At 43.2% G+C, this 16573-nt stretch overlaps 1 protein-coding gene across 6 annotated transcripts in view; it reads left to right on the top strand.

Moving 5' to 3' along the window:
- LSS (lanosterol synthase) overlaps positions 1 to 16573 on the top strand; it is a 42248-nt gene that overhangs the window by 23269 nt on the left and 2406 nt on the right. For 2 of the 6 annotated variants that reach the window (XM_057697076.1, XM_057697079.1), the window contains exons 18-21: positions 14109 to 14174; positions 14591 to 14671; positions 15281 to 15451; positions 16193 to 16271. In XM_057697076.1, coding sequence (XP_057553059.1) covers positions 14109 to 14174; positions 14591 to 14671; positions 15281 to 15451; positions 16193 to 16271 — 397 coding nt within the window. Of the gene's footprint in view, positions 1 to 389; positions 615 to 14088; positions 14175 to 14590; positions 14672 to 15280; positions 15452 to 16192; positions 16272 to 16573 lie in introns of those variants that run through there. The other 4 variants (XR_009047727.1, XR_009047728.1, XM_057697077.1 and 1 more) reach the window with 4 other exon arrangements.

The raw sequence follows: 16573 nt of genomic DNA, 5'->3' as shown, positions 1-16573 counted from the left end.
AAGCAATGAATCATTGAAGTAGTAACTAGTAAAAATTTATCTTGCACACACCACAAAGAAAGTTTGCAAACCAAGAGTGCTCAAACCAAAATATTGAATGAGGCTCTGGTATATATTGTTATAAAGCTGCTTATATTGTGAGAAAGCAGTAACTGTTTATTCTTCACAGCGATTGGTTACAGTATTAGAATTTTCAGTGGTTACCTTGTATCAACCTTGGGAAGCAGTTCAAGTTTGCTTTATGATTTCAGAGGTGTAAATGGGAAATGACCCAGGTCAAGTTAGTCTTGCCAAATCAGCTAAATTAGCCTTTGTTTGTATGATTAAACTGGTTTTGTCTGCTCAGGGAATTTTCGAGGCTGAGCTCTTTGTGTTTTTGATTTTAACAGTTCCCCCTTTGGGTCATTGTCTCAGCCAGCGGCGAGCATCACCAGCCAGTGCAGCATCATCCTCTCTCTGCACTGTTGGCGTAGTCAGGCTGAAGAGTCACATATTTGCTGTTTGCATTACTCGAGTGGACGGGTTGGAGGGCCGTGTAGTCACCATCTTCATCATTCATGTGGTGTTTGTGGATTTCATCCAATTGTCTGATCCTGAAGGATATCATTTGGCATGTGAGTGGCTGCCAATAGGCATTTAAAACTGTCGAGAAATTAATGTAATGACTGTAAAAAGAACAATAATTAAGAATGAAGAACTTCCCAGAGCCAAAATTTAATCAATTAAATAAATCAAATGGGTTATAATCAGATTCAGGTATTACTTTTCTAAGTTAGTCTACAAAAACTTGAAAAGCTGTTTACGAAGGCACACATGCTGTGTCAGCAATCACATGTCCTCAGCATTCCTCAGGGCAGGTTGCACCTCGGGTGTTTTACTTCAGGAGGCAGTATCGTAGATGTGTTGCTACCTAACTAGGCCTCTGTGTGATCTGCACAATCAGGTAATTCAATGAGAGGCGTTTCTGTGGAAGCAAAAGAAAAACAATGGTTAATAGTTCAAGCAAATTATAAATTCAGTTTTCAAGTTTAGAGAACAGCCAGTTGAGATGATTTCTAGATGTTGGGTTCTAAGTGTCTTCAGATGGAGTGAGGTCCGGTGTGGCAATCAGACAGATTTTCCTGGTTTTCAGTGTGAATGTTGCTGGCAGTCTTTCTGAGTGGCCACGTAGCAACAGGCATGAAGATTGTCCTCACATGAGCTGGTGACATTCGTATCAAGTTGTCCAGCTTTTGCTTGCAGGGCTTCGGGCAGTTTTAGTTTCATAGTGATTCAGAAATCAAAAGAGTGGAAGAAAATTGGAAATGTTAGTTAGGAGAGTTCTAGCCACATATTGGTGGAAATCAGAATTCAGGATTCAGTCCAGTTTAAATTTAGAAAACAAACTTCAAAGACAATTGATGGTACTAGAATCCGATGTACGTGAAGGTGTGTTATTGAAACATAATTTTTCTCTCAATAATCACCTCCATTTCTATCAAAGATAACTAAATCTAGTTTTAATAAACTTGGCCTGATTATTTATATAAGTGCAGTAGGAATAGTGACTGACCATATTACTCTTTTTTAAAGATTTATTTATTTTTTATTTATTTCTGGCTGTGTTGGGTCTTCGTTGCTGTGTGCCAGGGCTGCTCTTTGTTGCAGTGGGGGGCTTCTCATTGTGGTGGCTTCTCTTGTTCTGGAGCATGGCCTCTAGGCACATGGGCTTCAGTAGTTGCAGTGCACAGGCTCAGTGGTTGTGGCTCGCGGGCTTAGTTGCTCTGTGGCATGTGGGATCTTCCCAGGTCAGGATTCGAACCCATGTCCCCTGCATTGGCAGGTGGATTCTTAACTACTGCACCACCAGGGAAGTCCCTCATGTTAGATCTTTAAAGTCCTTTTAGGCTGAGAGGCCAAGCCAAGGACTTTTCCAGTTGTGTCCCGTTACAAGAACAGATTTTTACTGAACTTTTGCAAATATGTATTATGAAGAAAAGGAATATTTAATAGGAGTTTCAGAATTCTGGAGGGACTAGGTAGGGAGAAAAAGATAAATGTTTACCAAATTGCTATAAGCTGTAGACAGCTTAAAAGAGGAGAAAAGGGGTCCTTTAAGTTTGGAAAACAAAACGATAAAGAATGAGCAGTGTTTTAAATGAAGTTATAAAAATTATAATCACCTTCACCAGTTCATTTAGTCTCCTGTTATTAATTCTTATTGATCTTAATCTTTTGTTAGCAGTTTATGAATTCACCAGTTTTCCACCAGAATTTAGAAATTTTTACACAGTTCAGTGTTATGATCCTAAAGTTATTAGAAACCTGCATTCTAGAGTATTTGTCAGGTTCCTTCTTGTGAATCTCTTTGAAGATGAAGCACTTTTGCAGGAACATTTTTGCAAAAGCATCAGAGTAAAATAATAACTGTTTGTAAATGACAAACAATAACTGTAAATGAAAGTTGGAATTATGACCATTTTATCAGGGCATACCAGATTTGGGGGAATTTCATATGATTTCTGGAATATTTATGTTAATAATTTCTATATAAATATTTCCTAAAAAAAGTTCAGCATCACTTCTTGTTTGACAATGCTTCCCATGAAATTTAACACATACGAAAAGTTAACATAGTTGTAGAACTTATCTCTTTTAATAGAGAAGGCTTGGTTTTCCTAAGTAATCAAAGGCCTGTTAAAGAAGTCATAGCATCACAGGTGTCTAGGCATCTTACAGTAAAGAAAAGCCTTGTTTACCCTTTCTTATTGAGAGCAGACCAGTCATCTAAGAAAACTATCCTTTTAACAAAGAAAAGCAAATTCTAATTTTGTACCAGTGTAATTTTGGTATTAAAATTCTTCCCTTTTTTAAAACTTGCATAAATCCATTCCAATCTTAGTCAACTTGACTACATGTAAAGTTCCTTTGTCAAGATTCCTTTTCTGTAAAACTACAACTTTTTATATCCGTTCAGGTTTTGTACTGTCTTTTCCTTTCTTATTCTGAAACAATCATTTTACCTTAGAACAAAATTACTTTCTTTTTTTCTTCAACAAAAATGCATCCTTATTCCTCATACGTTCCACTGAAAACACACATCCGACTTTTCAGATATAGTCATTTTCTTTCATCTGTGTTATTTCTAGTAGTTTTGTAAGCAAACTTTAGCTCTTTTATGAATCAATTTTGGTAATGGAACTTCTATAGCAGTCTGCATTTTTTTTAAAGCCTTTTTTTAAAAAAATGCTGATACTTTCAACTTTATTAGTTTGTGTTATTTTCTCAATTTAAAAAACTTACAAAACTTACTAGAGAAGAAATGATGAAAGGCAATTGTTACATAATAATTACAGATTTACTCTTAGAGGACAGTGTAATTGCCTGTGAACAATATTAAATGAATATAAACTCTTTCTACATAATACAATTAAAATAAACCATATGCTTTCTGGAAATTACATTATAATTAAGTTATAGATAAAATCGAAGATGTATACTATCCCTTTATCTATATAGGTATAGATAATATGTATAGTTTCAATGTAAATAAATGTTAGTCATAATTCACCAATGGTCTTTGACCACAGTTTGAAAAAGAAGTTGCAGTAAATCATCCCTCATAGGAAAAAGCTCTCTTCAATGGATACTTAGATAAATGATTTTCGGGCTTTCTTTTTAAGTGTGCACTTGAGTTTATAAGCTTTGATGTGCCATTCAGTTAAAAGCATTTTCTATTTCCGTTGTGAGTTTTCTGGCCCGTGAGTCATTTAGGAGCATGTTTCTTTATTTCCAAAAAAATTGGAGTATTGTCTAGTCCTGTTTTTGCTGGTTTTTGTCTGTTCTGGCAGGCAGTGCAGCCACAAGGGGGCACTACTGGGCACTGTGTCTAGTCTTTGTCACCCAGGCCAGGTTGGTCCCTGGCCACGTGCTGGGTGTGTGTTATCTGGGGTCCTTTGCTCTGGGCCACCTTGTCCTCAGAGGTGCTCTCACAGGGTTGACCTTCATTCTTAATCATCTTTTGAAGAATTACTATAATAAAAGTAAAGCATGCTCTTTGAAGGGGACTTGAACGATACAGAAGGGCACCAGGAGGAAAGCCAGCCGTCCCTCCTCACCCCCGAGGAGAGGGTGTTCTGACTGACTGATCTCCATGGTGCATCCTCCTGAGAGCAGGTGATAACTTCTCTTGTTGTTTGGCATTCTCTTCCAACATGAGTTGTGGGGTCATTTCTAAGTTTTCATTGCTATTTTCCAGCTTGTCCCCATTTTAACCCAAACCAGTTTCCTCTTGTGAAGCGTTTGTTCAGGACCATTTTTCTTCCCTAGAGCTGTGTGGGCTTGGGGTCCGCCTGTCTGGGTGGATGCCCCTGCCTCCGCCCCTTCCCTGCTTGAGATCCTGGTGCAGTCACTTCCCCCCCGCCCAGGCTTCCCCTGCTACCTGGGGGCAACAGTACAGCCTCACGGAACTGGGGGCATTGAGAGACCACAGGAAAGCACTGGGAGCCTGGCAGGTGACAGGCATCGGATAACTCCTGTTATCGCATAAAAACTGCTGCTTTGGAAGGTAAATGATGATCGTTTTCCAGTGGATTTACTTCATGTGTATTCCTCTGGAGATTACTGAGCTAAAATAGTCTTTCCAGATGTTTGTGGGTCATTTCTGTTTCTTCTTTCACACGTGAATTGCCATTCATACCTTTTCTAACTTTGTTGCTGGGGTGATTTTTCTTCTTGACTTACATGTTTATTAAGCACAAGAAGTAATTCTGTATCTTACGTTACAGATATTTCCCCCCATTACTTTCTTTTTGTCTCCAGAGTGTTTGAACATAAGTTTTTATTTTTTAAACAACTATTCTAACTTGTTATATTAAAATTTTTAATTCATGCAGGAGTGTTTTTAGGCATAGTTTGAGGTAGTTGGTTCTCTAGCACTGCATATATAGAATATTCCATTTTACTAGATTGACTTGAAATTCTTCATTAATTTTAAACGTATAGGAAAGTTATAAAAGGAGTAAAAAGCACTCCTGTTTACCTTTTCCAACTATTTCTTGGTTGTTAATGTCAACTTTAATAACGTAATAGCCAGTTTATTTGCCAGCAAAAGTGAGTTTATTCAGAATAGCCAGAGGAATTGCAATTCGAGACATGCGAACATGACAGATCACAGGAAAATCCAGAGAACAGGAAAGGGAACTTGTGTTTACAGGGGCTGTGATAACCACAGGGTCTGTTGGAGGGGCTGGGGGTCCAGAGTATGGAGGTTCCCCATTGATGGGCTTCTGCCGTCCCTGATTGGCTGGGCTGTCGTGGGAAGGAGAGTTTTCTTCCTCCTGGTGGGTGGTGAGATGTGGGGGGACATCTCTTCTTGTTTGGGGTAACTGATGATGCCTGGTGGGCATGAGAGCTTTCCCTACTGGCCTGTCCTGAGTCCAGCTTTAGCTGAAGTTTCTTTAATTAATTGCACTTTAGCATTTTACTATATTTCTGTCACCATACTCCTTCCAATATATGTTTTTTCTTGAACCATTTGAAAGTAAGTTGTAAATGTGATTACCTTAATCCCTAAATACTTTAGTATTTTTTTTAACAAGGATATTCTTCTTTTTTTTTAAATAAATTTATTTATTTATTTATTTATTTATTGGCTGTGTTGAATCTTCGTTGCTGTGCCCGGGCTTTTTCTAGTTGCAGCAAGTGGGAGCTTCTCTTCGTTGTGGCTCACGGGCTCTAGAGCTCAGGCTCAATAGTGGTGGCACATGGGCTTAGTTATTCCGCAGCATGTGGGATCTTCCTGGACCAGGGATCGAACCCGTGGCCCCTGGTTTGGCAGGCAGATTCTTAACCACTGCACCACCTAGGAAGTCCCTGTATTTAGTTTTAACCTGGTACAATTCTTTAGTCTTTCCTTGTGTTTGATGACTGGCATTTTTGAAGAATATGGCAAGATATTTTGTAGAATGTCCTCAATGTGTGTTTTTGTGCATTTTCCCATGACAAGGTTTAGGTTATAAAATTAAGCGTTTTTGTCAGGAGAGTAACGAAAGTGATGGAGCTTCTCAGTGCATCATCTTAAGGAAGCGTGTGTCAACACTGACCGCTTGATTAACGGGATGGCAACTTGTTTTCCCCACTGTAAAGTTAATATTTTTTTCTTTGTGGGGATAAAGTTTTAAACTATGTAAATGTCATGTTTCTCATCAAACTTCTACCCATTAGTTTTAGCATCTAATGATGATTCTTGCTTGAATCAGTTATGCATGTAATGATTGTAAAGTTGTCACTCGTTTTATCTGTATTAGTTGGTGTTCTATTGAAGCTTTTTTTTTGGCTCTGGTTACTTATTTGCTTATTTATTAGTGTGGACTCATGGATTCTTATGCTATTGATTTTTTTTTCTTGTGTTAAAATACACATAACATAAAATTTATTATCTTAACCATTTTTAAGTGTACAATTCAGTGGTGTTAAATACATTCACATGTTGTGCAACCCACACCACCATCCATCTGCATAACGCTTTTCATCCTGTAAAAGTGATACCCATTGAACAATAACTTCCTATTCCCCACTCTTCCCAGTCCGTGGCAACCACCATTCTATTTTCTGTCTCTATGATTTTGACTACTCTAAGTACCTTGTATCAGTGTGTCTTTTCATGTCTGGCTTATTTCACTGAGCATAACGTCTTCAAGGTTCATCCTTGTTGTAGCAGGTATTATTATTTGAATGCCCTGGAAGTCACTTCAGCCAGAGGGCAGGGGCTGGAACAGCTGGGGCAGGTGCAACAGCATGGCCTGCTGCCTCTTTGTCTGCTCCTCTGTGATCAGAGGCATCAGTCAGAGCAGATTCCCAGGTTTTGGAGGACAGGGTCCTTTTTGCCCACCCTAGGTCCTGCGAGATGCTCCAGGGACGCAGGCACAGCTGCCTGCCAGGCCCTGGGGTAGGGGATGATAGCTGCTTCTGTGCTAAGAGCTGAGTCCAGTTTACCCTCCAAGCCTTCCCCTGCGGATGCCAGCCTTCCACAGACTGCAGAATTCCAGAATAGTTACATCAGACACATGCTGCCAGTGCAGTTGTTGTCCAGGTGGGAGAGGGACTCCTGGTGCTGCCTGTACTGCCGTCTTTCTAGGAGCCTCTGTAGTTGATTTTGATATTGATCTTACAGCTAGACAATTTGCTAAACTTATAGAAAATTAATACACTATGTCTTATAGAGCAGTTTTGGGTTTACAGAAAGATTGCACAGGGGATTCCTGTTTAGCCATTTTGCTCCCCCTCCCACCCTGTTTCTCATGTTATTAATATCTTGCATTAATTTGGTACTTTTTTATATAGTTGATGAGCCAGTATTGATACATTATCATCCAGAGTCCATAGTTTACATTCAGATTGACTCTTTGTGTTGTACATTCCATGGGTTTTGACAGATGTGTACATGTGTCCATCATTACTGAATCATACAAAATGGTTCACTGCTCTTAAAATCCTCCGTGTTCTGCCTGTTCATCCTCCCCCCTCACCCAACCCCCGGGAACCACTACAGTTTTGCCTTTTTCAGAATGTTGTGTAGCTAGAGTTGTGCAGTACATAACCTTTTCAAATTGGCTTCTTTCACTTAGTAATATGTATGTAAACCTTCTTCATATCTTCATATACCAGTTTATCCATTACCTATTGAAGGATATCTTGGTTGCTTCCAAGTTTTAGCATTATGAATAAACTTGCTATAATTATTCCTGTGCCGGTTCTTTTGTGGACATGTTTTCAGCTCATTTGAGTAAATACCAGAGAGCATATGGTTGGCTCATATGGTGTGAGTGTATCACTTTTGTAAGAAACTGCCAAACTGTCTTCCAAAGTGGCTGCACACCCTGCGTTCCCACCAGCAGTGAACGAACCTTCCTGTTGCTCCACATCCTCACTAGCGTATGGTGGTGTCAGTGTTCTGGATTTTGGCCATTCTGGTAGGTGTGTAGTGGTATCTCATTGTTTTAATTTGTGATTCCCTAATGACATATAATGTGGAACATCTCTCCATGTATCTCTTTGCCATATGTATATCTTTGGTGACATGAGTATTCAGATCTTTTGCACATTTTAAAATTAGGTTGCTGTCTTATTACTGAGTTTTAGAAGTTCTTTGTATATTTTAAATAGCAATCCTTTGTCAGCTATGTATTTTACAAAGATTTTCTCTCAGTCTATGACAGACTCAGATCTGGCTGCACTCCGCTCAAAAGCCAGTACTCGAGAGGCAAGTGTTGGTAGAAAGGTAAGGTCACTTTAATCAGAAGGCTGGCAATGTGAGGAGAAGGCAGACTCACGTCCCCCAACGAACTCCAGAGATTCTGCTCAGCCCTGACAGTTTTAAAGGGAAAAGGGGGAAAGAATCTCAGTAAATCATCAAGAAAGGAGGTCAAGTCCTGTGTCCTTTTCCTTGTGTGCAGGCTGGCTGATTCTGCATGGTCTTTCTTCAGATGTTATCTTGCCTGTGTGGTCTACCTGCAGGAGGGGGGAGTGCTGCTGGAGGTAGAGAGCTAGTCATTCTGTAACTACTCAATTCTTAATTCCTACTTCTTTTTTTAATACTATTAATTAATTTATTTATTTACTTTATTTATTGGCTGCATTGGGTCTTCGTTGCGGTGCACAGGCTTTCTCTAGTTGCAGTGATCAGGGGCTACTCTTCGTTGCAGTATGCAGGCTTCTCATTGTGGTGGCTTCTCTTGTTGTGGAGCACGGGCTCTAGGTGTGCAGGCTTCTGTAGTTGCAGCACATGGGCTTAGTTGCTCCGCGGCCTGTGGGATCTTTCCAGACCAGAGCTCGAACCCCTGTCCCCTGCATTGGCAGGCGAATTCTTAACCACTGTGCCACCAGGGAAGTCCCTTGCTTCTTTTAATCTAGGGAAAGAATCGACAGATTAGGCAGGGCATTGTGTGCATTCAGTAGAGCACAAGTCAGGAGGTAGAGTAAATGTTACCTAGTGATCTCATCTCTGTAAGGTTTTGAGGGGAACAGAAATGGGCAAACAGCAAAGGGGCAAAAGAGCTCCTTACATTTTCATTCTGTTGATGGTGTGTTTTGCACACCTGGATTTTTTCTTTTAATGAAGTACACCTTATCAGTGTTTTCTTTCATAGATTGTGATTTGAGTGTTATATCTAAAAAGTTATCACCAAACCTAAGGTCACTTAGATTTTCTCCTATGTTATGTTCTAGGAGTTTTATAGTCTTGTGTTTTACATGAAAACACAAAGTCTGTGATTCATCCTGAGTTAGTTTTTGTGAAGGGTGTAAGGTCTCTGTCTAGATTTATTTATATTTTATGTGATGCTCAGTGTTCCATTACCATTTTGTCAAAGAGACTCTTCTTTCTCCTGTGGATGGCCTTTGCTCCCTTGTCAACAGTGACTTGACTGTGTGTGTGGGTCTGTTCCTGGGCTCTCTGTTCTGTTCCATTGATCTATGTGTGTATTCTTTCACTAATACCACACTGTCCTGATTACTATAGCTTTAGAGTAAGACTTGAAGTCTGGTAGTTTCAGTCTTCCAACTTTATTCCTCTTAAATAGTGTGTTTTCTATTCTGTTTCTTTTGTCTCTGCATATAACTTTGGAATCTGTTGACATCTACAAAATAATTTGCTGAACTTTTGATTGAGGTTGTGTTGCATATATAGATCAAGTTGGGAAGATCTTTTGATTCTTTTCTCATAATTTTATAGTTTCCCTCCTATATGTCCCTATTGTATGTATTTTTTTAGATTTATACTTGAGTATTTAAATATTTTTTTGCGCTAATAATTGGTATTTTAATTTTAATTTCAGAATCTAATTGTTCATTGCTGGTAGGAAAACAATTGTCTATTGTATATTAACCTTCTATCTTGCAACCTTGCTATAATTGCTTAGTAGTTCCAGGAGTTTTTTGATCGATTCTTTGGGATTTTCTACATAGATAATTATATAATCTGTGAACAAAGATAGTTTTATTTCTCCTTCCCCAATATGTATTCCTTTTATTTCCTTTTCTTATCCTGTTGCATTAGCTAGGACTTCCAGTGTGAAGTTGAATAGGAGTGGTGAGAGTAGACATTGTTGTTCCTGATTTAGCAGGAAAGCATCTAGTTTCTCACCATTAAGTATGATGTTAGCTGTAAGTTTTTTTGGCTGCTCTTTATCAAGTTGAGGAACTTCCCCTCTGTTCCTAGTTTGCTGAAAGGTTTTTTGTTTTTTTTTTTTAAATCATGATTAGGTGTTAGATTTTGTCAAATTTTTCTTCTACAGCTATTGATACGATCATGTGATTTTTTAAAAATAAATAAATTTATTTAAAAAAATTATTTGTGGCAGTAGTTGTGGCACGCGAGCTTAGTTCTTCCACGGCATGTGGGATCTCCTGGGACCAGGGACCACACCCATGTCCTCTGCATTGGCAGGCGGATTCTTAACCACTGCGCCACCAGGGAAGTCCTGCATTAATTGATTTTTGAATGCTGAATCAGCCTTTCGTACTTGGGATAGATCCCACTTGTTTGTGGTATGTAATTCTTTTTATACATTCTTGAATTTGACTTGCTAATATTTTATTGAGGATTTTTAATATCTGTGCTACTGAGAGATATCAGTCCCTAGTTTTCCTTTCTTATAATGTCTTTGTCTCTTTTTGGTATGCTGTCCTCATCGAATGAGTTAGGCAGAATTCCCTCTGTTTTTGTTCTGGAAGAGATTGTAGAGATGGAATCATTTCTTCCTTAGATGTTTGGTAGAATTCACCAGTGAATCCATCTGGTCAACTCTTTTTATTCTAATTAATTGCTTGTAGATTCTTTTGGGTTTTCTCATATCACTTTTAAATGACATTTTTCCTTTCAATCCATAGGCCTATAGTTTATTTTCTTGTCTCATTGCCCTGGCTAAAACCCTCAGTATTCTACTTAGTAGAAGTGTTAATAGTGGCATTTTTGTTGTATTTCCTGGTTTTATTATTTTATTTTTTTAATTTAAAAAATATATTGATTTGGCTGCACTGGGTCTTAGTTGCAGCAGGCGTGCTCCTTAGTTGGAACATGCAGACTCTTAATCGCAGCATGTGGGAACTAGTTCCCTGACCAGGGATCAAACCCAGGCCCCCTGTATTGGGAGCGTGGAGCCTTATCCACTGCGCCACCAGGGAAGTCCCATATTTCCTGGTTTTAAAGGGGAATGCTTCTAATATTTCTCCATTAAGAATGACACTTGGGGATTCCCTGGCGGTCCAGTGGTTAGGACTCCATGCTTCCTCTGCCGGGGGCCTGGGTTCAATCCCTGGCCAAGCGATGTGGCCAAAAAAAAAAAAGGAATGAAAGAAGACATTTGCTGTAGGTTTTTGGTAGTTATCCCTTTTCAGGTTAACAAAGCTCTTTTCCTAGTTTGCTAAGTTGTTTTTTCTCTGTGTTGTAAATGGGTGTTGTGTTTTAGCAAATGATTTTCCTGTCTCTATTGAGATGATTATATGAGGGTGAGTCAAAAATTATCCGCACTCCAGTTATATTAAAACTTCTGTCCACACTGTCTTATCAGCACTTTATACTCAAGGCTACTGTCCCCCCAGTCACTGCTCTGCAGGTGTGAACGTGTTACATCAGTTCATTTGTAACTGTGGTGCGAGCAGAAATGAATGCCCCACGTGTGATTTGCATGAAAGAAGAGCAACGTGTAGTGATTCATTTTTTGTGGTCTGAGGGTATACCTGGTGCCGTTATTTATTGAAGACTGTGTGCAGTATCAAGAAAGTGTTTTGTCACGAAGAAGTGTGTATGAATTGGTAGAGATGCTTATTGAAGAGCTGAGGCCTAAACTTCAGATTAAACGGAGAAGACTGCTCTCCAAGGGTGTTGTGACCTTGCATGACAATGCAGTCCGCACGCTTCTGCTCACACTGTCGACACTCTGCAGAAACTTCGTTTTGAGGTGTTAAAGCATCCTCCCTATAGTCCTGATCTTGCTCCATTGGACTTTCACCTGTTTGGTCCCCTGAAAGCAGCCCTACGAGGACGAAGGTTCACGTCTGATGACGAAGTGAAGACAGCAGTGCGTTCGTGGCTCTCAGCTCAGCCTAAAACAGTTTTTAATGAGGGAATACCAAAGCTTCTTGACAGATGGACAAAGTGTATTGAAAAGCAAGGAGATTATGTCGAAAAATGATGTATTTGTCTTTTCTAAAAGTTAATTAAAGTCTACAGCCAGGGTGCAGATAATTTTTGACTCACTCTCGTATATCTCCTTTATCTGTTAATATTGTAGATGATTACTTTAGATTTTTCTAATGTTAAAACACCTTTGCATTTCTGGATAAACCTCACTTAGTATTGGTATATCTCTACTGTATTTAGTTTCCAAGTATTTAATTTAGATTTAATTTAGAATTTTTGCATCTGTGTCCATTAATGAACAGCCTGAAATTTTTACTTTACCATATCACTCTTTTTTTTTAAGAACTTTTATTGAGATATAGTCGACATAGAATAAACTGCATATATTTAAAGTGTACAATTCGATATATTTTTTTCTTATTAGTAATGTATATATGGTAATCCCAATCTCCCAATTCATTCCCCACCCCCACCCCCACCCCAGCTTTCCCCCCTTGGTGTCGATATGATTGTTCTCTACATCTGTGTCTCTATTTCTACCTTGCAAACCAGTTGATTTGTACTGTTTTTCTATATTCCGCATATGTGTGTTAATATACATACTGTATCACTTGCCTGGTTGGTTGAGAAGCTTATGTTGAGTTCCCAGAATGAACTAGGGAACTCCTTCCTCTTTCTGTTCCTTAGTAGAGTTTACATAAGATTAGAATGATTGTTCTTGATAATTTAGTAGAATTCACTTATAAAACGTCTAGAATTGGAGTTCTTTTGCTGGGCAAAAAAAGCTTATGTTTTTTATGCGTAACTTTAGTAGCTGTAGGACTGTTCAGGCTCTTTATTCTTGAGGCAGTTTTGATAAGTTAATTTTCTGAGTAATTTGTACATTTTGTCTAAGTTTTCAAATTATTGCTTGAGTTTTTCTTGTTTTCTCTTCACTTTTTAATTTGTGCTAAAGCTATAGTCATACCACTCCTTTTATTGCTAATGTTATTTATTTGTACCTTCATCCTTTGTATTAGTATCTCTTGCTGAGTGAAAATATTACTACAGACTCAAAACAACACACGTTCATCACCTCGCAGTTTCTGTGGGTCAGGAGTACAGGCGCAGCTGATCTGGGTCCTCTGCTCTGGGATTTCTCCAGGTTGCGGTCAGGATGCTGGCCAGGGTGGGGCCTCACCTGAGCCTCGACTGAGGGTCCACCCAGGCGCGTGTGGTTGTTGGCAGGTTTCCACCCCTTGCGGATTGTCAGCTTCAGGCCCCATTTCCTTGCCACCCTTGGTTTCCTGCCATGAGGCCCCTGTATGGCGGCTCCATGAGAGCCAGCAGGGAGGGGTCAGCGGAGCCAGGGAGTCTGTCCGTCAGCCAGCTGGGAGCTGGAAGCAGCAACCCTCAACTGTGCAGGGATCTGCTGGCTACAAACAGATCACGGGGCCACCGCTCAGGAGGGTTGATGCGGGCTGAGTGCCCGGAGGCAAGTGAGCATCGTGGGGGGGTACCCTAAAGGCTGTATTCAGACAATCAGGTCTTCTTTGGAGGCACCAGTTACACCTGTGATGGATCTTCTTTGTCCTCTGAATATATCATTTTCTTTCTCATTTTTTTTTTATTTTAACATTTCTTTCATGTGATTTACTCAAGCCTGCGTCACTGACCTTGTTTTCAGTGATACCCTGTTTGCAGCTGCTTCTCATGCGGGTTCGTCCCTGAGGTTTCACTCTCCGTAGTTTCCTCCTTTCTTTGCCACTCACTCCCCTCCTGTGGCCTGTAATTGCTGCTTCTTCAACCTTGTCTCTCCTCTCTCAACTCTGTGTTTTCACATATTTTTAAGGGAGACCATGAGCATTCTTTTGAGGCTGTAGAGTGGGGGGGATTTGGGGTAGCAGGTAAGTTGCTGTCTTCACTTGATCTTAGCCAAAAGGCCAAGAAGTGGTGGTAAGTTGCTATCTTGCTGGCATGTTCATCAGGCCATCCTGCTGTGTTCCAGGGAGACCCTCGAGCAGGGCCTGCAGTTCTGCCGGCAGAAGCAGAGGGCCGATGGCTCCTGGGAAGGGTGAGTGACGCCTGTGCATGCAGACGCGGGTGGGGTCTTGTGCTGCCCCAGGTCTCTGGACGTGTTCCTGGCGGGCCTCGCTCCTTTCCCAGTGCCCAGCCTTCCCCCGGTGGTCATCGCTTAGTGTGTGGCTAAGGCGGTGTGGTGGGGGTGTTAGGAGTGCATGTGGCCTGATGGCTCTACCCTTTTCTGGGTCTGGACCCAGCACACGGAGCTGTCCACGGAGCCGTCCACGGAGGCCGGGTGGGACAGGTCTGTGTTAGTGCTGACGGCTCTGTGGATGTTTTTCTTGGAAACAGCTGCACCCCCTCTCCACGCCCCCATGCTGGAGGGTGTTCCTGTAGCTGTTGTCTTGCACCCTGTTGTGAACGAGAGCTCAGGGGCCGGGTGCTGTTCCCCACCTTGTCTTCCTCCAGCTCCTGGGCGGTGTGCTTCACCTATGGCACCTGGTTCGGGCTGGAAGCCTTCGCCTGCATGGGGCACACTTACCGCGATGGGTGAGTGCAGACATTTGCCCCTCGGTGGGATGGGGGTCCCCTCAGCATGACACTCTGCTTGGGGGTGTTTCTCCCTTTGATGTTTGATTTTGGGGGTGTTTTTACATGTTTTTATACAGTGAGATAAGGTCAGTATTCCAGAAAATGTATGAGATACCATGGCTCACTACTCTCCAGAGCCTGCTGGCTCTTGTGGGGGAGGGAAGCCTCTGGCCTTCTGCCCTTCCCCAGCTCACCTGCTTGCACCCAAGCTCCCCACCCCAGTAGGAGCAGGAGTGGCCTGGGGGCCACGACACTGGTTGGGCTGGGTTGAGAGAAGGGAGGAGGCCTCAGGTCAACCTGTCTCCAGCCTCCTCTCCCAGTGCTGCTTTGCTGGGTGGGTGTCACGTCCGGGAGGCCGTCTGCAGCTGCATGGCATCTCCTTTTACCTTCCAACAACCCTGCGGTGCTGGCGCCTCTGTCCCCCTTCACGTCCCACCATGCAGTGGGCCTGAGTCTGGGGGGCCCACGTGCCCCTCTCCGTGACCCTGAGGAGGCCTGGCCAGGGTGAGAAGGGGGCAGGGACCTCGCCCGGCATGACGGCGTCTCGTGTCTTGCTGGTCTCTGCAGGGCTGCCTGTGCGGAGGTCTCCCAGGCCTGCGACTTCCTGCTGTCGCGACAGATGGCGGATGGAGGCTGGGGGGAGGACTTCGAGTCCTGTGAGCAGCGGCGCTACGTGCAGAGCACCCAGTCCCAGATCCACAACACGAGCTGGGCCCTGATGGGGCTGATGGCGGTCAGGTGCGGGTGACAAGGCCTGTCTTGGAGCCGCGGGGTCAGGCGAAGGAAGGACAGTGACCTGGCATCCTGGGCGGGCTCAGTGGCCAAGCTCTGCGTGCAGCAGGGGGCGGGGCGAGGCCTGGGGGAGGCGTCCGAGTGCGGTGTGTCCTGCAGGTGCTGTGTGTCCACGGCCGTCCCTAAGCCACACACGTGCTCGGGCACTTGCACATGGCATGCACACGCAGATGTGTGCACGTGGGTGTGCACGGTGTGTCCCAGGCTGTGCTGCTGTTGGGTGGGGCCTTTGGGAAATCTCCCTAAAACCCCTCAGAGGACGTCCAGGCAGTGTGGGTAGGAGCAGGGCCGGAGCTCCATCCTGAGCCATCCAGCCTTCTGGTGTCTCATGGGCTGGGACGAGCGAGCTGAGCACATGTGACTGCGGTGGCCTCAGAGGGCCCTGAGGACCAGTGGCCCGGTGGACAGGAGAGCAGCACCTTGTGGCAGGGACTGGTCACCTGGCCACGTGCGTGCTGCCTTCCTGTCCGCTCGCCCCTGCCCTGCCGGCATCTCCTGTTTTCGCAGGGTGTCTGGTGGGCTGACTGTCCCCGGCGGGCCTGGTGGGCCGGGTCTGTCGTCAGGCAGCATCTCACATGCTTGTCCTTGTGCTTGGCTGTGTGAGGGTGAGGACACAGGTCTCTCTGCAGCTGGAGGTGGTCTCGTGCAGGGTGGCGGCAGGAGGGTTCAGTGCCCCTCTCCCCGCAGGCACCCTGACATAGCTGCTCTGGAGAGAGGAGTCAGCTACCTGCTTGGAAAACAGCTGCCCAATGGCGACTGGCCCCAGGTACGGACCCCCCTGGCTCCACATCCCTCACGGGGACTTGTGGGCAGGGTTTCGCCCTGGTGATTTGAGAGTCCCAAACGCTACCGGCGAGTGGCCTGTGTTGGAAGCAGGTCTGTGACGGTGGCGGGTGCTGAAGGCCTGGGCTGTTTGCAGCGGAAGCACTGGCTCAGCGGCAAGGCTGGTGGTGTCAGAGAAGAGCTGGTGGGAGAGAGGCCCACGGGCCAGAGCACTGATGGCCCCTCACTCAGGAGGAAGTGTGGGAGGGCATGGGGTCATAAGGTCACGTGAGGCTGATCCTTCCT

Source organism: Hippopotamus amphibius, chromosome 10, assembly GCF_030028045.1.
Source record: "Hippopotamus amphibius kiboko isolate mHipAmp2 chromosome 10, mHipAmp2.hap2, whole genome shotgun sequence".
NCBI classification, from domain to species: domain Eukaryota; kingdom Metazoa; phylum Chordata; class Mammalia; order Artiodactyla; family Hippopotamidae; genus Hippopotamus; species Hippopotamus amphibius.
Note: the sequence above shows the minus strand (reverse complement) of the source record. Positions and strands in the feature narration are given on the sequence as shown.